The sequence below is a fragment of the Ranitomeya imitator genome, chromosome 1 (genome assembly GCF_032444005.1).
Source record: "Ranitomeya imitator isolate aRanImi1 chromosome 1, aRanImi1.pri, whole genome shotgun sequence".
In the NCBI taxonomy this organism is placed as follows: Eukaryota; Metazoa; Chordata; class Amphibia; order Anura; family Dendrobatidae; genus Ranitomeya; species Ranitomeya imitator.
In genome coordinates, this window is record NC_091282.1 from 625,245,266 (window position 1) to 625,268,837 (window position 23,572).

Here is a 23,572-nt window from a genome sequence, read left to right on the forward strand (position 1 = left end):
CGTGAAGTGGCCTAACAGTGTTGTCGATGGGGCAAGTTTGATGTGCTGCTTCAATGGTGCTGCTGGGTGATCCCAGCATATTCTCAACATACTTTGAGCTAATTTTGTGTATTTGCATTACTGAGTAGATGCTAAGAATATGCTGAGATGGCTTTTACGCAAATTTGATTTCTAATTTTTAAAATTGGGAAAGGTGAACTCCCTATTTCTTTGGGAATTATACATTATGTTTTGTAAAGTCAGTTTTATATAATATTTATTTTTATCTAGTAAATAATACTCATGTTTTGCTATTGCACTTTAATGGGTACCCCCATATTTCCAGGGTGTGCCACAATAGTAGATGTGGTTCTCACAAATGGAAGAGGCATCTGTTTCACCGTTAGTGGAGAGATGGCCAGACTTTTGTCTACCTCACTACTTACATCACTGTGTGACGGTGCCCTGTGCTCAAAATAGATGCATGTTCCATTTGTGGGACTTATACTTTGAGGAAATGTACCTTGAAAGTATTGTTGTTACATTATGCAACTTACCAACAGGCCCTGAACGAGACAAAAGTGTTTCGGTTTTGCCTGGAGTGTTTCTTTAGTTTTTCATTTATACATTAACCCCTTAGCGACCGCCGATACGCCTTTTAACGGCGGCCGCTAAGGGTACTTAAACCACAGCGCCGTTAATTAACGGCGCTGTGGAAAAAGTGAATAGCGCCCCCCAGAGTCGGATTTTCTCCGGGGTCTCGGCTGCCGGGGGTAGCCGAGACCCCAGAGAACATGATTCGGGGTTTTTTTTACCGACCCCGCATTTGCGATCACCGGTAATTAACCGTTTACCGGCGATCGCAAAAAAAAAAACCGTAATCTCTTTTTAATTTCTCTGTCCTCCGATGTGATCGCACATCAGAGGACAGAGAAAGGGGGTCCCAGATAGCCCCACGATACTCACCTATCTCCCCCGGTGCTCCTCGTGGCTCCTGGTGGGCGCCACCATCTTCAAAATGGCTGGCGCATGCACAGTGCGCCCGCCGGCCCGCCCCGGGAGAATCTTTGGGGTCTCGGCTGCCGGGGGTAGCCGAGACCCCAAAGAGCATGATCGGGGTCGATTTTACCGACCCCTGTTTTGCGATCGCCGGTAATTAACTGTTTACCGGCGACCGCAAAAAAAGAAAAAAAAAAAAAAGCAAAGTGTAATTCTCTGTCCTCTGATGTGATCGCACATCAGAGGACAGAGAAATAGGGGGATTCGGGGACCCTATTATACTTACCGGTGTCCCTGGGTCCTCCTGCTGCTCCTCCTGGCCGCCGGCATCTTCTGGGCAAAAGAAAATGGCGGGCGCATGCGCAGTGTGCCTGCCATCTGTCTCCATCTGCCGGCCGGCAGGAGAAGAGCAGTTGGGGCTAAAATTAGGGTTAGGGTTAGGGCTAGGGTTAGGGTTAGGGCTAGGGCTAGGGTTAGGGTTAGGGCTAGGGTTAGGGCTAGGGATAGGGCTAGGGTTAGGGTTAGGGTTAGGGTTAGGGCTAGGGTTAGGGTTAGGGCTAGGGATAGGGCTAGGGTTAGGGTTAGGGTTAGGGCTAGGGTTAGGGCTAGGGTTAGGGCTAGGGATAGGGCTAGGGTTAGGGTTAGGGTTAGGGCTAGGGTTAGGGTTAGGGCTAGGGTTAGGGTTAGGGCTAGTGATAGGGCTAGGGTTAGGGCTAGGGCTAGGGTTAGGGTTAGGGCTAGGGTTAGGGCTAGGGATAGGGCTAGGGTTAGGGTTAGGGTTAGGGCTAGGGTTAGGGTTAGGGCTAGGGATAGGGCTAGGGTTAGGGTTAGGGTTAGGGCTAGGGTTAGGGCTAGGGCTAGGGTTAGGGCTAGAGTTAGGGTTAGGGCTAGGGTTAGGGCTAGGGTTAGGGCTAGGGCTAGGGTTAGGGTTAGGGCTAGGGTTAGGACTAGGGTTGGGGCTAGGGTTGGGGCTAAATTTAGGGTTAGGGTTGGGGCTAAATTTAGGGTTAGGGTTAGGGCTAAATTTAGGGTTAGGGTTGGGGCTAAATTTAGGGTTCGGGTTGGGGCTAAATTTAGGGTTAGGGTTGGGGCTAAATTTAGGGTTAGGGTTGGCTCTAAATTTAGGGTTAGGCTTCTTTCACACTAACGTCGGTACGGGGCCGTCGCAATGCATCGGCCCGACATACCGACGCACATTGTGAAAATTGTGCACAACGTGGGCAGCGGATGTAGTTTTTCAATGTATCCGCTGCCCAGTCTATGTCCTGGGGAGGAGGGGGCAGAGTTACGGCCACGCATGCGTGGTCAGAAATGGCGGATGCGACGTACAAAAAAACGTTACATTGAACGTTGTTTTGTGCTGACGGTATGCCAAAACACTGAACCAGTGCACGACGGACGCGACGTGTGGCCATCCGTCACGATCCGTCGGCAATACAAGTCTATGAGCAAAATACGCATCCTGTGGGCACATTTGCAGGATCGGTTTCTTGTCCAAAACGACGGATTGCGATGGATGCCAAATGACGCAAGTGTGAAAGTAGCCTTAGGGCTAGGGTTAGGGTTGGGGCTAAAGTTAGGGCTAGGGTTGGGGCTAAAGTTAGGGTTAGAGTTGGGATTAGGGTTAGGGTTTGGATTAGAGTTGGTATAAGGGTTAGGGTTGGCATTAGGGCTACGCTTGGGATTAGGGTTAGGTTTGGGATTAGGGTTAAGGTTAGGGTTGTGATTAGGGGTGTATTGGGATTAGGGTTAGGTTTGAGGTTAGGGTTGAGATGAGGATTAGGGGTGTGTTGGATTTAGGGTTTTGATTAGGGTTATGGTTAGGGTTGACATTAGGGTTGTTTTGGGGTCAGGGTTGTGATTATCGTTAGGGTTAGTGATTAGGATTATGGATCAGGTTGGGGTTAGGGGTGTGTTGGGGTTAGGGTTGGAGCTAGAATTGAGGGGTTTCCACTGTTTAGGTACATCAGGGGGTCTCCAAACACGACAGCCAATTTTGCGCTCAAAAAGTCAAATGGTGCTCCCTCCCTTCTGAGCTCTACCGTGCACCCAAACAGTGGGTTACCCCCACATATGGGGCATCAGCGTACTCGGGATAAATTGTACAACTTCTGGGGTCCAATTTCTCCTGTTACCCTTGTGAAAATAAAAACTTGGGGGCTACAAAATCTTTTTTGTGGAAAAAAAAATATTTTTTATTTTTATGACTCTGCATTATAAACTTCTGTGAAGCACTTGGGCATTCAAAGTTCTCACCACACATCTATATAAGTTCCTTGAGGGGTCTAGTTTCCAAAACGGGGTCACTTGTGGGGGGTTACTACTGTTTAGGTACATCAGGGGCTCTGCAAACGCAACATAACGCCCACAGGCCATTCTATCTAAGTCTGCATTCCAAAACGGCGCCCCTTCCCTTCCGAGCTCTGCCATGCGCCCAAACAGTGGTTTACCCCCACATATGGCACATCAGTGTACTCGGGATAAATTGGACAACAAGTATTGCAGTCCAATTTCTCCTGTTACCCTTGTGAAAATAAAAACTTGGGGGCTACAATATCTTTTTTGTGGAAAAAAAAATATTTTTTATTTTTATGACTCTGCATTATAAACTTCTGTGAAGCACTTGGGCATTCAAAGGTCTCACCACACATCTAGATAAGTTCCGTGGGGGGTCTGGTTTCCAAAATGGGGTCACTTGTGGAGGTTTTCTACTGGTTAGGTGCATGAGGGGCTCTGCAAACGCAACATAACGCCCGCAGACCATTCTATCAAAGTCTGCATTCCAAAACGGCGCTTCTTCCTTCCGAGCTCTGCTGTGCGCCCAAACAGTGGTTTACCCCCACATATGGGGTACCAGCATACTCAGGACAAATTGGACGACAACTTTTGGGGTCTCTCTTGTTACCCTTGTGAAAATAAAAACTTGGGGGCTAAAAAATCTTTTTTGTGGAAAAAAAAATATTTTTTATTTTCAGGACCCTGCATTCTAAACTTCTGTGAAGCACTTGGGCATTCAAAGTTCTCACCACACATCTAGATAAGTTCCATGGGCGGTCTAGTTTCCAAAATGGGTTAACTTGTGGGGGATTTCTACTGTTTAGGCACATCAGGGGCTCTCCAAACGTGACATGGCGTCCGATCTCAATTCCAGACAATTCTACATTGAAAAAGTAAAACGGCACTCCTTCTCTTCCAAGCTCTGCGGTGCGCCCAAACAGTGGTTTACCCCCATATATTGGGTATCGACGTACTCAGGAGAAATCGCTCAACAAATTTTGTGATCTAATTTCTCCTCTTACCCTTGTGAAAATAAAAATTTGGGGGCAAAAAGATCATTTTTGTAGAAAAAATGTGATTTTTTATTTTCACGGCTCTACGTTATAAACGTCTATGAAGCACATGGGGGTTGAAAGTGCTCACCACACATCTAGATAAGTTCCTTAAGGGGTCTAGTTTCCAAAATGGTGTCGCTTGTGGGGGGTTTCCACTGTTTAGGCACATCAGGGGCTCTCCAAACGCGACATGACGTCCAATCTCAATTCCAGCCAATTTTACATTGAAAAAGTAAAACGGCACTCCTTCTCTTCCAAGCTCTGCGGTGCGCCCAAACAGTGGTTTACCCCCACATATTGGGTATCAACGTACTCAGGAGAAATTGCACAACAACTTTTGTCGTCTAATTTCTCCTGTTACCCTTGTGAAAATAAAAATTTGTGGGCGAAAATATCATTTTTGTGTAAACAAAAGCGATTTTTTATTTTCACGGCTCTACGTTATAAACTTCCGTGAAGCACTTGGGGGTTCAAAGTGCTCACAACACATCTAGATAAGTTCCTTAAGGGGTCTAGTTTCCAAAATGGTGTCACTTGTGGGGAGTTTCCACTGTTTAGGTACATCAGGGGCTCTCCAAACGCGACATGGCGTCCAATCTCAATTCCAGCCAATTCTGCATTGAAAAAGTCAAACGGCGCTCCTTCATTTCCAAGTTCTGTGGTGCGCCCAAATAGTGGTTTATCCCCACATATGGGGTATTGGCGTATTCAGGAGAAATTGCATAACAAAATTTATGGTTACATTTCTGTTTTTACACATGTGAACATAAAAAAATGGTTCTGAATTAAGATGTTTGCAAAAAAAAGTTAAATGTTCATTTTTTCCTTCCACATTGTTTCAGTTCCTGTGAAGCACGTAAAGGGTTAATAAACTTCTTGCATGTGGTTTTGAGAACCTTGAGGGGTGTAGTTTTTAGAATGGTGTCACACTTGGGTATTTTCTATCATATAGACCCCTCAAAATGACTTCAAATGTGATGTGGTCCCTAAAAAAAAATGGTGTTGTAAAAATGAGAAATTGCTGGTCAACTTTTAACCCTTATAACTCCCTAATAAAAAAAAATTTTGGTTCCAAAATTGTGCTGATGTAAAGTAGACATGTGGGAAATGTTATTTATTAACTATTTTTTGTGACATATCTCTCTGATTTAAGGGCATAAAAATACAAATTTTGAAAATTGCAAAATTTTAAAAATTTTCGCCATATTTCCGTTTTTTCATAAATAATCGCAAGTAATATCGAAGAAATTAGAAATGTTACCACTAACATGAAGTACAATATGTCACGAAAAAACAGTCTCAGAATCAGCGGGATCCGTTGAAGCGTTCCAGAGTTATAACCTCATAAAGTGACAGTGGTCAGAATTGCAAAAATTGGCTCTGTCATTAAGTACCAAATTGGCTCTGTCACTAAGGGGTTAAGTTAAATTGGTTATTTATTGGTTAATTATTCACTATTATAGCGCCCCTTTATTCCATGGCGCTTTACATGCGAGAAAGGGGCATACATTGACAAGCACAATAAACATGAGCAATACAAGGCACACACAAGTACAAAAGGAGAGAGGACCCTACCCGTGAGGGCTCACAGTCTACAGGGGATGGGCGAGGATACACTAGGAGAGGGTAGAGCTGGTCATTAGGGTTGAGCGACCTTGACGTTTTTAGAGTCGAGTCGTGTTTCGCGAAACCCGACTATCTTAGAAGTCGAGTCGAGTGGAATCGGCCGATTATCGCGAAAAGTCGGGTATCGCCCGAAACACGAAACCCAATGCAAGTCAATGGGGGAGCATAGTCGGCAGTGAGTGGAGGCCAGGAAAACACCTACACTGCCCATTTTAATGGCAAAAACATCCATTCTTGTTACTGAAGCTTGTCAATCGTAATTTACCTTATAATAATTGGAAGGCATTTGAAATTGGGGGTCATTTGGCTAAAGTTGTGGGGGGTAGGGCTGGGTCAAGTAATTAGTGGGCCCAGGAAATCTGGAACACGTCACGGCAGTGGAGCAGGGAGAGGTAAGTATTTAAACTTTGCAAGTGCTGTGATCCTGAGCAAGCAGGGGGGGCCCACTAGTTGACATTGGCACTGGCACAGGGCCCCTCAAAGTACAGCGGTGTGTTTGCACGGCGGGGGCGCCTCCCACCGGCAGCAACACTTTTGCGTACTATGAGAGGCCCTGTGCCAGTGACGTCGCCAACTAGTATTCCTCCCCCCACCTGATGAAGGAACCTGCACTTTCATCTGCACCTTCCTCTTTGTCCCCGTGTAAGGTGGTATGGTATGCGGGAAGAGGAACCTGACTTTCAGCAGGGTCACAATCTTGCTGTGTAGCGTGCACGGGGAATTTTGCGTTATGGGTCAATGTACCAGCAGACTCATCTATCACTGGCTGGGCAATGGGCAGGATGAGGAGGAAACACAGATATAGGCCCAAAGAATAAAGTTGGCTAAATGCAGTTCAAAATTGGTAACACAGGACTAACCAGGGGGCATTGCAGTGGAGGACAACTGGAATGAGAGGCTGACACAGAGAGTAGGCCCAAATCAGTAAGTAGTCGAAATGCAGTTCAAAATTGGCAACCGTAGTAAACAGGCGGCACAGCTTTGTTCAGTGGAGGAGAACAGCAAGGAGTGGCAGACACCGATAGTAGGCCCCAACCCAACTAGTAGGCCAAATGCAGTCTAACATTAACAACTACTTAACGAGAGCCTGAAAATGGAATTTCAGGACAGGAAACCAGGAGAACAGCAAGGAGCGGCAGACACTGTTAGTAGGCCCCAAACCAACTAGTACGCCAAATGCAGTTGTTCCATTTAACCACTATTTAACAAGAGCCTGAAGATAGAAGCTCAGGAAAGGCAACCTGGAGAACACCTTGGAGTGGAACACACCGTCTCTACACCCCATGCCCAATTTGTAGGCCTAATGCAGTGTAGTTTCCAACAACTACTAAACGAGAGCCAGAAGATCGAAGCAATGGAGAGAAAACCTGGGGAACACCTTGGAGTGCAACACACCATCTCTCTACACCCCATACCCAATTTGTAGGCCTAATGCAGCGTAGTTTCCAACAACTACTAAACGAGAGCCTGAAGATAGAAGCTCAGGAAAGGCAACCTGGAGAACACCTTGGAGTGGAACACACCGTCTCTACACCCCATACCCAATTTGTAGGCCTAATGCAGTGTAGTTTCCAACAACTACTAAACAAGAGCATGAAGATCGAAGCAATGGAGAGGAAACCTGGGGAACACCTTGGAGTGCAACACACAATCTCTCTACACCCCAAACCCAATTTGTAGGCCTAATGCAGCGTAGTTTCCAACAACTACTAAACGAGAGCCTGAAGATAGAAGCTCAGGAAAGGCAACCTGGAGAACACCTTGGAGTGGAACACACCGTCTCTACACCCCATACCCAATTTGTAGGCCTAATGCAGTGTAGTTTCCAACAACTACTAAACGAGAGCATTAAGATCGAAGCAATGGCGAGGAAACCTGGGGAACACCTTGGAGTGGAACACACCATCTCTCTACACCCCATACCCATTTTGTAGGCCTAATGCAGTGTAGTTTTCTACAACTACTAAACGAGAGTCGGAAGACCGAAGCAATGTGGACGAAACCTGGGGAACACCTTGGAGTGTAACACACCATCTCTCTACACCCCATACCCAATTTGTAGGCCTAATGCAGCGTAGTTTCCAACAACTACTAAACGAGAGCCTGAAGATAGAAGCTCAGGAAAGGCAACCTGGAGAACACCTTGGAGTGGAACACACCGTCTCTACACCCCATACCCAATTTGTAGGCCTAATGCAGTGTAGTTTTCTACAACTACTAAACGAGAGTCGGAAGACCGAAGCAATGTGGACGAAACCTGGGGAACACCTTGGAGTGTAACACACCATCTCTCTACACCCCATACCCAATTTGTAGGCCTAATGCAGCGTAGTTTCCAACAACTACTAAACGAGAGCCTGAAGATAGAAGCTCAGGAAAGGCAACCTGGAGAACACCGTGGAGTGGAATACACCGTCTCTACACCCCATACCCAATTTGTAGGCCTAATGCAGTGTAGTTTCCAACAACTACTAAACGAGAGCATTAAGATCGAAGCAATGGCGAGGAAACCTGGGGAACACCTTGGAGTGGAACACACCATCTCTCTACACCCCATACCCATTTTGTAGGCCTAATGCAGTGTAGTTTTCTACAACTACTAAACGAGAGTCGGAAGACCGAAGCAATGTGGACGAAACCTGGGGAACACCTTGGGGCGGCAGACACCGTTAGTAGGCCCTACCAAAGTTGTACCCCCAATGCAGTTTTAAAATTCCTAGAGGCTGAAAACAAGACTATTGACGCTCAGCTTTTTTCAAAGGAACACAGCTGAATTGAGTGGCGCAGACAGACACAGGTAGTAGGCCTTAAACCAAAAAATGTGGCTCACTGCAGCTTAAAAAAGGTTACAGGGGTACACAGGCAGCATTGCTCTGGGCAGTGGAGGACAATTTCAATAGTGGACCGCAGACAGACTTTGTACGCCTACTATTAAAAAAAGGATGCTCTATGCAATAAAAAATAGGTTCCAGGGGTACACGGGCAGCAGTGGTCTGGTCAGTGTAGGAGTAGTAGAAAGAACGGGCCGCAGACAGGCTTTGAAGGCCTAACATAAAAAAAAATTGGACTGTAGGCACTTTAACATTGGTTCCAGGGGTACACGGGCAGCAGTAGACAGGTCATTGGAGGCCTAGTGGAAGGAGGGACCGCAGACAGGCTTCGAAGGCCTAACATAATAAAATTGGACAGGCTGTAGGCACTTTATAATTGGTTCCAGGGGTACACGGGCAGCAGTAGACAGGTCAGTGGAGGCCTAGTGGAAGGAGGGACCGCAGACAGGCTTCGAAGGCCTAACGTAATAAAATTGGACAGGCTGTAGGCACTTTATAATTGGTTCCAGGGGTACACGGGCAGCAGGAGACAGGTCAGTTGAGGCCTAGTGGAAGGAGGGACCGCAGACAGGCTTCGAAGGCCTAACATAATAAAATGGGCTGGCTGTAGGCAATTTAAAATTGGTTCCAGGAGTACACGGGCAGCAGTAGACAGGTCAGTGTAGTAGTAGTTGAAAGGAGGGACCGCAGACAGGCTTCGAAGGCCTAACAAAATAAAATTGGACAGGCTGTAGGCACTTTATAATTGGTTCCAGGGGTACACGGGCAGCAGGAGACAGGTCAGTGGAGGCCTAGTGGAAGGAGGGACCGCAGACAGGCTTCGAAGGCATAACATAATAAAATGGGCTGGCTGTAGGCAATTTAAAATTGGTTCCAGGAGTACACGGGAAGCAGTAGACAGGTCAGTGTAGTAGTAGTTGAAAGGAGGGACCGCAGACAGGCTTCGAAGGCCTAACATAATAAAATTGGACAGGCTGTAGGCACTTTATAATTGGTTCCAGGGGTACACGGGCAGCAGGAGACAGGTCAGTGGAGGCCTAGTAGAAGGAGGGACCGCAGACAGGCTTCGAAGGCCTAACATAATAAAATTGGACAGGCTGTAGGCACTTTATAATTGGTTCCAGGGGTACACGGGCAGCAGGAGACAGGTCAGTTGAGGCCTAGTGGAAGGAGGGACCGCAGACAGGCTTCGAAGGCCTAACATAATAAAATGGGCTGGCTGTAGGCAATTTAAAATTGGTTCCAGGAGTACACGGGCAGCAGGAGACAGGTCAGTTGAGGCCTAGTGGAAGGAGGGACCGCAGACAGGCTTCGAAGGCCTAACATAATAAAATTGGACAGGCTGTTGGCAATTTAATATTGGTTCCAGGAGTACACGGGCAGCAGTAGACAGGTCAGTGTAGTAGTAGTTGAAAGGAGGGACCGTAGACAGGCTTCGAAGGCCTAACATAATAAAATTGGACAGGCTGTAGGCACTTTATAATTGGTTCCAGGGGTACACGGGCAGCAGGAGACAGGTCAGTGGAGGCCTAGTGGAAGGAGGGACCGCAGACAGGCTTCGAAGACCTAACATAATAAAATGGGCTGGCTATAGGCAATTTAAAATTGGTTCCAGGGGTACACGGGCAGCAGTAGACAGGTCAGTGGAGGCCTAGTGGAAGGAGGGACTGCAGACAGGCTTCGAAGGCCTAACATAAAAAAATATTGGACTGTAGGCACTTAAACATTGGTTCCAGGGGTACACGGGCAGCAGTATACTGGTCAGTGTAGTAGTAGTAGAAAGAACGGGCCGCAGACAGGCTTCGAAGGCCTAACATAAAAAAATATTGGGCTGTAGGCACTTTTAAATAGGTTCCAGGGGTACACAGGCAGCAGTAGACTGGTCAGTGTAGTAGTAGTAGAAAGAACGGGCCGCAGACAGGCTTCGAAGGTCTAACATAATAAAATGGGCTGGCTGTAGTCAATTTAAAATTGGTTCCAGGGGTAGACGGGCAGCAGTGGTCTGGTCAGCGGAGGCCGATTGTAATGAGTGTCTGCCAGTTAGTAGTCCAAAACAATAAATAAATGTGAATGTCTCGCATTAAAACAAAATGAAAACACTAAAGGGTGCAATCATTAGGTTCAGGGGTGGGATCCTCTGCGTAGTTTCAGACCTACTAATTTAGCGCAAAGTATTTACTGTGGTAAATAGAGGACACTGCCCCTGACTATGTTAAGTACCATCATACATGTCAACACAATGGTATTGTCAGTGGCAGGAATGGAAGGATGTCAGCGCATAGACTAAACATTGGTGGAAGTGTGAGAGATAACTGTGGAAGTGGTAGAGCAATGTTTGACCTGGGGTTGGGTGAACTCTCTAGTGGCCGGCGGTACAGGCCCAGGGCCCCTCAACAGTGTGTCTGACGTTGGGTGCGCACCACCACCGCCAGAGACACTTTATTGTACTATGAGGGACCCAGTGGCAGTGCCGTCGACCAAAAGCGGGCACACCCACCTCTTCAGACAAACAGCACTCTCACGGGTGCTTGCGCCAAGTCGCGATACCACGGCCCCGTGTGGGGAGTTTGGCCATTTAGGGAGGTGTAAACATGTCGTATGCTGGACAATCAGCTGCAGCAAATTAGACATTAGAAAAGTAATTCACAGTAGTCCACAGGCAAGAGCTTTTCATAGGAAAGCTAGGTGTCTGCCGGGCAAGGTGGGGCAAAAGAATTCGAAATCCAGTTGTGGTTCATTTTAATGAATGTTAGATCATCAACATTTTGGGTAGCCAGACGAGTCCTTTTTTCGGTTAATATTGAACCTGCAGCACTGAATAATCTTTCTGATAGGACACTAGCTGCCGGGCAAGCAAGCTCCTGCAATGCATATTCTGCCAATTCTGGCCAGGTGTCTAATTTTGATGCCCAGTAATCAAATGGGAATGACGGTTGAGGGAGAACATCGATAAGGGATGAAAAATAGTTAGTAACCATACTGGACAAATGTTGTCTCCTGTCACTTTCAATTGATGCAGCAGTACCTGTCCTGTCTGCGGTCATAGCAAAATCACTCCACAACCTGGTCAGAAAACCCCTCTGTCCAACGCCACTTCTGATGTGTGCACCCCTAACACTCCTGGTCTGCTGCCCCCTGGAGCTCGTGTGAGAACGATCACGTGCACTGTGTGCTGGGAATGCCTGAAGCAAACGGTCAACAACAGTTGATTGTTTGGTTGCTAATATTAGTTCCAAGTTCTCATGTGGCATAATATTTTGCAATTTGCCTTTATAGCGTGGATCAAGGAGGCAGGCCAACCAGTAATCGTCATCGTTCATCATTTTAGTAATGCGTGTGTCCCTTTTGAGGATACGTAAGGCATAATCCGCCATGTGGGCCAAAGTTCCAGTTGTCAAATCTGCGGTTGTGATTGGTTGAGGGGCAGTTTCAGGCAAATCTACGTCACTTGTGTCCCTCAAAAAACCAGAACCCGGCCTTGCCACGCAACCAATTTCCAATGCCCCCAGGAAAGCTTCCTCATTAAAAATATACTCATCCCCATCATCCTCCTCATCCTCCACCTCCTCTTCGCCCGCTACCTCGTCCTGTACACTGCCCTGACCAGACAATGGCTGACTGTCATCAAGGCTTTCCTCTTCCTCTGGTGCAGACGCCTGATCCTTTATGTGCGTCAAACTTTGCATCAGCAGACACATTAGGGGGATGCTCATGCTTATTATGGCGTTGTCTGCACTAACCAGCCGTGTGCATTCCTCAAAACACTGAAGGACTTGACACATGTCTTGTATCTTCGACCACTGCACACCTGACAACTCCATGTCTGCCATCCTACTGCCTGCCCGTGTATGTGTATCCTCCCACAAAAACATAACAGCCCGCCTCTGTTGGCACAGTCTCTGAAGCATGTGCAGTGTTGAGTTCCACCTTGTTGCAACGTCTATGATTAGGTGATGCTGGGGAAGGTTCAAAGACCGCTGATAGGTCTGCATACGGCTGGAGTGTACAGGCGAACGTCGGATATGTGAGCAAAGTCCACGCACTTTGAGGAGCAGGTCAGAGAACCCAGGATAAGTTTTCAATAAGCACTGCACCACCAGGTTTAAGGTGTGAGCCAGGCAAGGAATGTGTTTCAGTTGGGAAAGGGAGATGGCAGCCATGAAATTCCTTCCGTTATCACTCACTACCTTGCCTGCCTCAAGATCTACTGTGCCCAGCGATGACTGCGTTTCTTGTTGCAAGAACTCGGACAGAACTTCCGCAGTGTGTCTGTTGTCGCCCAAACACTTCATAGCCAATACAGCCTGCTGACGCTTGCCAGTAGCTGCCCCATAATGGGACAACTGGTGTGCAACAGTGTCAGCTGCCGATGGAGTGGTTGGCCGACTGCGGTCTGTGGAAGAGCTGTCGCTTCTGCAGGAGGACGAGGAGGAGGAGGAGGGGGTGCGAACGCCTACAGCCAACTGTTTCCTAGACCGTGAGCTAGGCACAACTGTCCCGAAATTGATGTCCCCTGTGGACCCTGCATCCACCACATTCACCCAGTGTGCCGTGATGGACACGTAACGTCCCTGGCCATGCCTACTGGTCCATGCATCTGTAGTCAGGTGCACCTTTGTACTCACAGATTGCCTGAGTGCATGGACGATGCACTCTTTAACATGCTGGTGCAGGGCTGGGATGGCTTTTCTGGAAAAAAAGTGTCGACTGGGTAGCTCGTAGCGTGGTTCAACGTACTCCATCAGGGCTTTGAAAGCTTCGCTTTCAACTAACCGGTAGGGCATCATCTCTAACGAGATTAGTCTAGCTATGTGGGCATTAAAACCCTGTGTACGCGGATGCGAGGATAAGTACTTCCTTTTTCTAACCAGAGTCTCATGTAGGGTGAGCTGGACTGGAGAGCTGGAGATCGTGGAACTTGCGGGTGTGCAGGTGGACATGGCAGACTGAGAGACGGTTGGAGACGGTATTGTTTCCGCCGGTGCCCTAGATGCAATATTTCCTCCTACAAAACTGGTGATTCCCTGACCCTGACTGCTTTTGGCTGGCAAAGAAACCTGCACAGATACTGCCGGTGGTGCGGAAAATGGTGGCCTTACAGTGACGGAAGGGATGTTGCGTTGCTGACTAGCTTCATTGGCCGAGGGTGCTACAACCTTAAGGGACGTTTGGTAGTTAGTCCAGGCTTGAAAATGCATGGTGGTTAAATGTCTATGCATGCAACTTGTATTGAGACTTTTCAGATTCTGACCTCTGCTTAAGCTAGTTGAACATTTTTGACAGATGACTTTGCGCTGATCAATTGGATGTTGTTTAAAAAAATGGCAGACTGCACTCTTCCTAGCATCGGATCCCTTTTCAGGGATTGCAGACTGAGCTTTAACCGGATGGCCACGCTGTCCTCCAACAGGTTTTGGCTTTGACACGCGTTTTGGGCCAGATACGGGCCCGGCAGATGGAACCTGTTGCGATGTTGATGCCTGCTGCGGCCCCTCCTCCACCTCCGCTTCTGAACTACTGCCGCCTGCACCCTGTTCCCCCAATGGCTGCCAATCAGGGTCAACAACTGGGTCATCTATTACCTCCTCTTCTAGCTCGTGTGCAACTTCATCTGTGTCACCGTGTCGGTCGGTGGTATAGCGTTCGTGACGGGGCAACATAGTCTCATCAGGGTCTGATTGTGGATCAGTACCCTGAGAGGGCAATGTTGTGGTCTGAGTCAAAGGACCAGCATAGTAGTCTGGCTGTGGCTGTGCATCAGTGCACTCCATGTCAGAATCTACTTGTAATGGGCATGGCCTGTTAAGTGTTTCACTTTCTAAGCCAGGGACGGTATGTGTAAAGAGCTCCATGGAGTAACCCGTTGTGTCGCCTGCTGCATCCTTCTCTCTTGTTGTTGTTTTTGCTGAAGAGGACAAGGAAGCGACTTGTCCCTGACCGTGAACATCCACAAGCGACGCGCTGCTTTTACATTTACCAGTTTCAGAAGAGGAGGCAAAAGAGCTAGAGGCTGAGTCTGCAAGGTAAGCCAAAACTTGCTGTTGCTGCTCCGGCTTTAAAAGCGGTTTTTCTACTCCCAGAAAAGAGAGCGTTCGAGGCCTTGTGTAGCCAGACGACGAACCTGGCTCCACAGCTCCAGACTTAGGTGGAATATTTTTTTTCCCACGACCACCTGATGCTCCACTACCACTACCATCATTACCAGCTGACAATGAACGCTCACGGCCACGACCTCTTGCACGAGACTTCCTCATTGTTTTAAAAACTTAACCAAAGTAACTTTATTTGTTGCTGTCAAACAACTTTCACGGTGACCTATAACTTCAGTATGATTTCAATATCCCTTTACAGGTTGTTGAGACCACAAGGAAAATCAGGCACAATGTTACACACTCTGTTTTCTGTGGCACCAAATCACAGAGATGCCACACACGCAGGACTGTCACTCAAGCACAAATGTCAATATTAATCTCCCACTTTTTTTTTTTTTTTTCAGGGAGACTTTATAAACAAAATAAAATAAAATGATTTTTTCAGGAAGAATTTAGAAACAAAATAAAGTAAAATGATTTTTTCAAGGACAATTTAGAAACCAAATTAAAAAAAAAAAAAAACTTTCTATGGCCCACTGAGTGAGAGATGGCACACACAGGAGTCAGGAGTGGCACACAAGCCCAGAGGCCAATATTTTTCTCCCACTGATTGATGTAGTGATTTTTTCAGGTAGATTTTGGAACCCAAATCAAGCAAAAAAATTAATAGGCTTTCTATGGCCCACAATTTGAGAGAGAGAGAGAGAGAGAGAGATGGCACACCCAGGAGTCAAGACTGGCACACAAGCAGAAAGGGCAATATTAATCTCCCACCAATTTTTTTTTTTTTTTTTTTCAGGGAGACTTTATAAACAAAATAAAATAAAATGATTTTTTTCAGGAAGAATTTAGAAACCAAATAAAATAAAATGATTTTTTCAAGGACAATTTAGAAACCAAATAAAAAAAAAAAAAAAAAAGCTTTCTATGGCCCACTGAGTGAGAGATGGCACACACAGGAGTCAGGAGTGGCACACAAGCCCTGAGGCCAATATTTTTCTCCCACTGATTGATGTAGTGATTTTTTCAGGTAGATTTTAGAACCCAAATCAAGCAAAAAAATAAATAGGCTTTCTATGGCCCACTGAGTGAGAGATGGCACACACAGGAGTCAGGAGTGGCACACAAGCCCTGAGGCCAATATTTTTCTCCCACTGATTGATGTAGTGATTTTTTCAGGTAGATTTTAGAACCCAAATCAAGCAAAAAAATAAATAGGCTTTCTATGCCCCACTGAGTGAGAGATCGCACACACAGGAGTCAGGAGTGGCACACAAGCCCAGAGGCCAATATTTTTCTCCCACTGATTGATGTAGTGATTTTTTCAGGTAGATTTTGGAACCCAAATCAAGCAAAAAAATTAATAGGCTTTCTATGGCCCACAATTTGAGAGAGAGAGAGAGAGAGAGAGATGGCACACCCAGGAGTCAAGACTGCCACACAAGCAGAAAGGGCAATATTAATCTCCCACCAATTTTTTTTTTTTTTTTTTTTCAGGGAGACTTTATAAACAAAATAAAATAAAATGATTTTTTTCAGGAAGAATTTAGAAACCAAATAAAATAAAATGATTTTTTCAAGGACAATTTAGAAACCAAATTAAAAAAAAAAAAAAAAAAGCTTTCTATGGCCCACTGAGTGAGAGATGGCACACACAGGAGTCAGGAGTGGCACACAAGCCCTGAGGCCAATATTTTTCTCCCACTGATTGATGTAGTGATTTTTTCAGGTAGATTTTAGAACCCAAATCAAGCAAAAAAATAAATAGGCTTTCTATGGCCCACTGAGTGAGAGATGGCACACACAGGAGTCAGGAGTGGCACACAAGCCCTGAGGCCAATATTTTTCTCCCACTGATTGATGTAGTGATTTTTTCAGGTAGATTTTAGAACCCAAATCAAGCAAAAAAATAAATAGGCTTTCTATGGCCCACTGAGTGAGAGATGGCACACACAGGAGTCAGGGGTGGCACACAAGCCCAGAGGCCAATATTTTTCTCCCACTGATTGATGTAGTGATTTTTTCAGGTAGATTTTGGAACCCAAATCAAGCAAAAAAAAAAATAATAGGCTTTCTATGGCCCACAATTTGAGAGAGAGAGAGAGAGAGATGGCACACCCAGGAGTCAAGAATGGCACACAAGCAGAAAGGGCAATATTAATCTCCTACCTATTTTTTTTTTTTTTTTTTTCAGGAAGAATTTAGAAACCAAATAAAATAAAATGATTTTTTCAAGGACAATTTAGAAACCAAAAAAAAAAAAAAGCTTTCTATGTTTCTATGTCCCACTGAGTGAGAGATGGCACACACAGGAGTCAGGAGTGGCACACAAGCCCAGAGGTCAATATTTTCTCCCACTGATTGATGTAATGATTTTTTCAGGTAGATTTTAGAACCAAAATCAAGCAAAAAAATAAATAGGCTTTCTATGGCCCACTGAGTGAGAGATGGCACACACAGGAGTCAGGAGTGGCACACAAGCCCTGAGGCCAATATTTTTCTCCCACTGATTGATGTAGTGATTTTTTCAGGTAGATTTTAGAACCCAAATCAACCAAAAAAATAAATAGGCTTTCTATGGCCCACTGACTGAGAGATGGCACAGACAGGGATGGCACTCTAGCAGAAATGCCAATCTTAATCTCCCACAAAAAAAAAACAGGGACTGTCCTACAATTACTATCTCCCTGCAGTAATCTCAGCCAGGTATGGCAGGCAGCAATAAGGAGTGGACTGATGCACAAATTAAATAAAAAGTGTGGACAAACAAAAAAGATAGCTGTGCAGAAAGGAAGGAACAAGAGGAATTGTGCTTTGAAAAAAGCAGTTGGTTTGCACAGCGGCGTACACACAGCAATGCAGCTATCAGGGAGCCTTCTAGGGCAGCCCAATGAGCTACAGCGCTGAGAAAAAAAAAAAAATGTAGCTTCCACTGTCCCTGCACACCGAAGGTGGTGTTGGACAGTGGAAATCGCTACAGCACAAGCGGTTTGGTGGTTAATGGACCCTGCCTAACGCTATCCCTGCTTCTGACGAAGCGGCAGCAACCTCTCTCTAGGCTCAGATCAGCAGCAGTAAGATGGCGGTCGGCGGGAACGCCCCTTTATAGCCCCTGTGACGCCGCAGACAGCAAGCCAATCACTGCAATGCCCTTCTCTAAGATGGTGGGGACCAGGACCTATGTCATCACGCTGCCCACACTCTGCGTTCACCTTCATTGGCTGAGAAATGGCGCTTTTCGCGTCATTGAAATGCGACTTTGGCGCGAAAGTCGCGTACCGCATGGCCGACCCCGCACAAGGGTCGGATCGGGTTTCATGAAACCCGACTTTGCCAAAAGTCGGCGACTTTTGAAAATGAACGACCCGTTTCGCTCAACGCTACTGGTCATGCAGTGTTTCAGTAGACTAAGGATCACTGCAGGTTTTAGGCTTGTCGAAAGAGATGGGTCTTCGGGTTCCTTTTGAAGGTTTCCGTGGTAGGCTAATAAACACTTTGATATTACCTCATTTTGCAACAGAATTGGTATTATTTCTATATAACTGCAAGGTGGGCCCTAAGAATGATTTTTCTCTGGTGGGACCAAGGTACTCTGGTCCGACACTGGCCATGCCCTATGATGATCCAGATGGTTTGGTGAGCGGTCACATCAATGATGTGACCGCTCTCCAAGCAAGCCGGCTCACATTGAACATAGTGAGAACACGGCTACGTGTCACCAACATTGATGTCATTAAAGGGAATCTGTCACCTCATTTTGGCCCTATAAACCGCGGCCGCCACCATCAGGGGCTTATCTACAGCATTCTGCAATGCTGTAGATAAGCCCCCAATGTAAACTGAAAGATAAGAAAAACAAGTAAAGGTACCATCACATTAAGCAACTTACCAACAAGAACGACAGCGATCCGTGACGTTGCAGCATCCTGGATAGCGATCTCGTTGTGTTTGACACGCAGCAGCGATCAGGATCCCGCTGTGACATCGCTGGTCGTCGCTGAAAGTCCGGAACTTTATTTGGTCGTCAGGTCAGCGTGATTCATCCTTTTTGACAGCAAAACCAACGATGCCTGCAATGTTTTTCCATGGAGCGAACAACCAGCGACAAAGATAAGTACGTCACTGGATCGCTCCTGCATCGTTCAGCTGTTACAGTGTTTGACGTCTCTATAGCGACCTAAACAGCGACGCTGCAGCGATCGGCATCGTTGTCTATATCGCTGAAGCGTCGCTTAATGTGATGGTACCTTTAGATTATACTCACCCAGGGGTGGTCCCAGTACGGTCCGGGTCTGATGGGCATCACAGGTCCAGGTCCGGTGCCTCCCATCTTCATCCAATGTTGTCCTCTTCCTTGCTTCTGTCTCGGCCCTGTGCAGGTGTCATTTTCTGCCCTGTTGAAGGCTGAGCAAAGTACTGCAGTGCGCAGGCGCCAGAAAAGGTCAGAGAGGCCCAGCGCTTGCGCACTACAGTACTTTACGTTGCCCTCAACACGGCAAATCAGTACGCCTGCGCAGGAGCCGCAATAGAAGCAAGGAGGATGATGACATCATATGAAGATGGAAGAAGCCGGATCCGGACCTGCGACGCCCGTCGGCCGTGAACCGAACCGGGACCGCCCCTGGGTGAGTATAATCTAAACGTTTTTTATTTTCACAACACATTTCAACACTGCACTAACATCTTTTTCAAGTGAAAAAACAAATGTAATTTGGAAGCATGCAAGTAACCCGATTTCCTACACCTGCTTTTACCATATGAATTAGCAATTAATGTTCTGCTTCATCTGGTGCTTTCTACCCCATTTATTAATTTGCCATCCTGCATACCCTGCTGCCCTTGTCCTCAGTGAAACATATGCCATCCATACAGAATTCCTTTGCTACACCATCAACTCTGGCCCTTTCTGCTCACTTTGACCTATGGCTTAGAGTCCAACTCACCAGGTGAGCCCATAACAATGAGACTGCAAGGTGGCCAAAAGTATCCTCCATCAGCCTGCTGTGCTCAGATTGGCTTTTCTTTTCTCCTGCTTCCAAAATGGCAATCATAGTTGTATGGGTTGTATGGGGTAGGCAGCTGTTCATCTAAATTGTGCTTTACTTATCTTTCATTTGCCTTGGAATTGAAAAGCTAATTAAGGTGTGGTTTAGATGTACTGTTGCACTGCACTCCCCATTCTACATGGTTTCTGCATTTCCAACAGTCCCTTCACGTGTGTTTTTCCACCACACATTAGTATTACATGCCATTGTGATGGCCATCTTGGAAGCAGATGAAAAGGAACACTTATTTCAGTGGTAGAGATAGCAGTAGGCAAACAAAAGCCACCAAGTTCAGAGAATATGACTGTATATCTGACTTAGGCTTCTTTCACACATCAGGTTTTCGCCGTCAGGCTGAATCCGGCGAATTTTGAAAAAAACAGATTTGTCGCAAATTGTGAAAAACTGATGAGATGGATCCGTTTTTTTGTTGGATCCGATATGACTAGCCGTTCCAGGTAATATTTTTTGTAGTTGATGATCCGGGGAAGAGGAGAGAGAGAAAGCAGAATGGAAAATGCATGATTTGTATCGGAAAGGCATGATTTGGTAAAAAAAAAACCTGAATCCATCATTTCACCTAACGTTTCATCCCTTTTTCGGCGGATCCGTTGCTATCCGTTTTATGCCAGACCGGAAAAACGTTCCTATGTCTGGTTTTTTTTTCGGCCGCCGGAAAACAAATTTTCGACGGATCAGGAAAAAAAACACATGAAACTTGATGCCATCCGTCGCATTCCGGCGCTAATACAAGTCTATGACAAAAAAACTGATATGGAGGCAACTTTTGCCGGATCTGTTTTTTTCCGAATTTTCCGGATAGCTCCTGACTGCGAAAACCTGATGTGTGAAAATAGCCTAACCCTATAAAGAGTCGCTTCAGTCCCATGGTAGAGGGTAGCTGTAAGATTCAGGTTTTTACTTTTTCTTTCATTCTTTGTGACAATCCACAATCCATAGCTTTTTTATTTTTTGGTAATTTTTAATTAAAGGGAAACTGTCATTAGGTTTTTGCTATGTAATCTTACAGCAGTATAATGTAGGACCAATTCCCTGTTTCCAGCAATATATCACCTATATTACTGAGTGCAGTAGTTGTGATAGAATCGCTTTCTCTGTCATAGATCTAGCAGACCTTGAAATGCTGAGCTGTATATAACCCCTCCGACACCATTGATTGTTGTACTGCTTTTTGTGTGCATTTTAGATTGACTAAATGCTGCTAATCAGTGGTGGTGGGGTATCTGGACTAGGAGGTAACGAGACACCTAGTCCTCTAGTGACAAGTTCTGTAATCATCAGAATTACTGGATTATTATATACTGCATTACTGCTGGTAGAGCTATTAAAAGAGGAAAAAAAGATGAAAACTAGACTAGATGTCATAAAATGGCCAAAAAGAGTGTTGTTATTTATATACGCACATGACAGTTAATTCCGAAAGTCAGTCAAATTAATAGTAAGCATTTTATTCCACATTGTAGACCACATTGTCATAAAATGTTATTATAACCATCTCTCGTTTAGACATCTGATCAGTTGAAACATTGAGTATATAGGGATGCGGTGTAGCCCCAGGATTTGCATCGAAGTTTTGGTTCGATCAAAACATTTCCCTTAATTTCAAAATTTAAAGATCTCCAGTTAATAACATTTCCAGTGTAATCATCGGCGACGACCTTTTGAATGTTTTCTGGTGTCAGCACATAATCCCACATATGGACATCACTAATCTCACCAATAAAGCTTTGTGTTGAGTCAAACCCACCACCAAACGAGTCCTGGTCCTGTGCAAGAATTATTTTCATTTCTGTTGTATATGAAAACCCCTTTTGGGACACTCTTCGAGGATATAGTTTACCATTGACCCAAAGCTGAATGACTCCAGTTGTTGAGTCCCAAGTCACACAAGTATGTTTCCAGTCTAGAACATCTAGATCTGTCTTGATTTTGTGTTCTTCCTGATTCACGCAGACATAACTAAAATAAGGTGGTTCAGGAAAAATGAGAAATGCATTATCTTGGTTGGAACCAGCCATGGCCAGAGAAAAAAGGCTGTAACTGCGAGAAAGCTCAGTGTAAGACCTCAGGCAAACAGACAGCTTCCGTAGTGGCGCTTTTACTTCTGGCTTTAAGACCACGTATGAAGTTGAAGATTCTCCAGGGAAGAGGAAGACTTTGTTTCCCAAGTCTAAAATAACATAAAAAAATTCAACAGCATAAATAATATAATGAAAGATTTATAAATGCAAGATATGTATCTCTTAAATAGTAACTAAATGTTTATCATCTGTATATAACCTGTGTGAAGATTGGTAGAGCAGCTTAGTATACATTTTTTGCAAAAAACGTATCAACCAAATACCCTGTTTTTTACATCTTTTACTAGCACTTGCGGATTACTGCAACATTTTTTCAAACTGAGTGTTTTTGGTTTTACTATTCTCTTTTGTGTCTTCAGGTTTCTTGGTGGTGTGTGAACATGATCATACAGACTTGTTCACTGTGCAAGTAGCCCATGTGTTCCTGTTTCCATAATTGTTCTCTTGTGTCTACAAGACTGGGGAGTTCCACCACTCCTCTTGGGCTATCTGCACAAAAGCTGTTCTACCCTGTATGCACACATGGATTTTTCCTCTCTGAACCCTGTTCACACAGGTTATATACAGATGATCAGGTTTTTAAATACATCAGATAGGGATTGCATACATTAGTTAGGACTGCTCTGATAAGGGTATACCGTGAAGATTGGTAGAGCAGCTTACTATACATTTTTTGCAAAAAACGTATCAACCAAATACCCTGTTTTTTACATCTTTTACTAGCACTTGCGGATTACTGCAATATTTTTTCAAACTGAGTGTTTTTGGTTTTACTATTCTCTTTTGTGTCTTCAGGTTTCTTGGTGGTGTGTGAACATGATCATACAGACTTGTTCACTGTGCAAGTAGCCCATGTGTTCCTGTTTCCATAATTGTTCTCTTGTGTCTACAAGACTGGGGAGTTCCACCACTCCTCTTGGGCTATCTGCACAAAAGCTGTTCTACCCTGTATGCACACATGGATTTTTCCTCTCTGAACCCTGTTCACACAGGTTATATACAGATGATCAGGTTTTTAAATACATCAGATAGGGATTGCATACATTAGTTAGGACTGCTCTGATAAGGGTATACCGTGAAGATTGGTAGAGCAGCTTAGTATACATTTTTTGCAAAAAACGTATCAACCAAATACCCTGTTTTTTACATCTTTTACTAGCACTTGCGGATTACTGCAACATTTTTTCAAACTGAGTGTTTTTGGTTTTACTATTCTCTTTTGTGTCTTCAGGTTTCTTGGTGGTGTGTGAACATGATCATACAGACTTGTTCACTGTGCAAGTAGCCCATGTGTTCATTTCCATAATTGTTCTCTTGTGTCTACAAGACTGGGGAGTTCCACCACTCCTCTTGGGCTATCTGCACAAAAGCTGTTCTACCCTGCATGCACACATGGATTTTTCCTCTCTGAACCCTGTTCACACAGGTTATATACAGATGATCAGGTTTTTAAATACATCAGATAGGGATTGCATACATTAGTTAGGACTGCTCTGATAAGGGTATACCGTGAAGATTGGTAGAGCAGCTTAGTATACATTTTTTGCAAAAAACGTATCAACCAAA

The 23,572-nt window shown here is 45.3% G+C and overlaps 1 protein-coding gene across 1 annotated transcript in view; it reads right to left on the bottom strand.

Moving 5' to 3' along the window:
• Positions 1 to 21,290: 21,290 nt before the first annotated feature.
• LOC138637845 (C-reactive protein-like) overlaps positions 21,291 to 23,572 on the bottom strand; it is an 86,794-nt gene continuing 84,512 nt past the window's right edge. Inside the window, exon 3 of the mRNA XM_069726772.1 lies at positions 21,291 to 22,095. Within this exon, the coding sequence (XP_069582873.1) occupies positions 21,440 to 22,095 (656 nt within the window). The 3' untranslated portion in view covers positions 21,291 to 21,439. The remainder of the gene's footprint in view (positions 22,096 to 23,572) is intronic.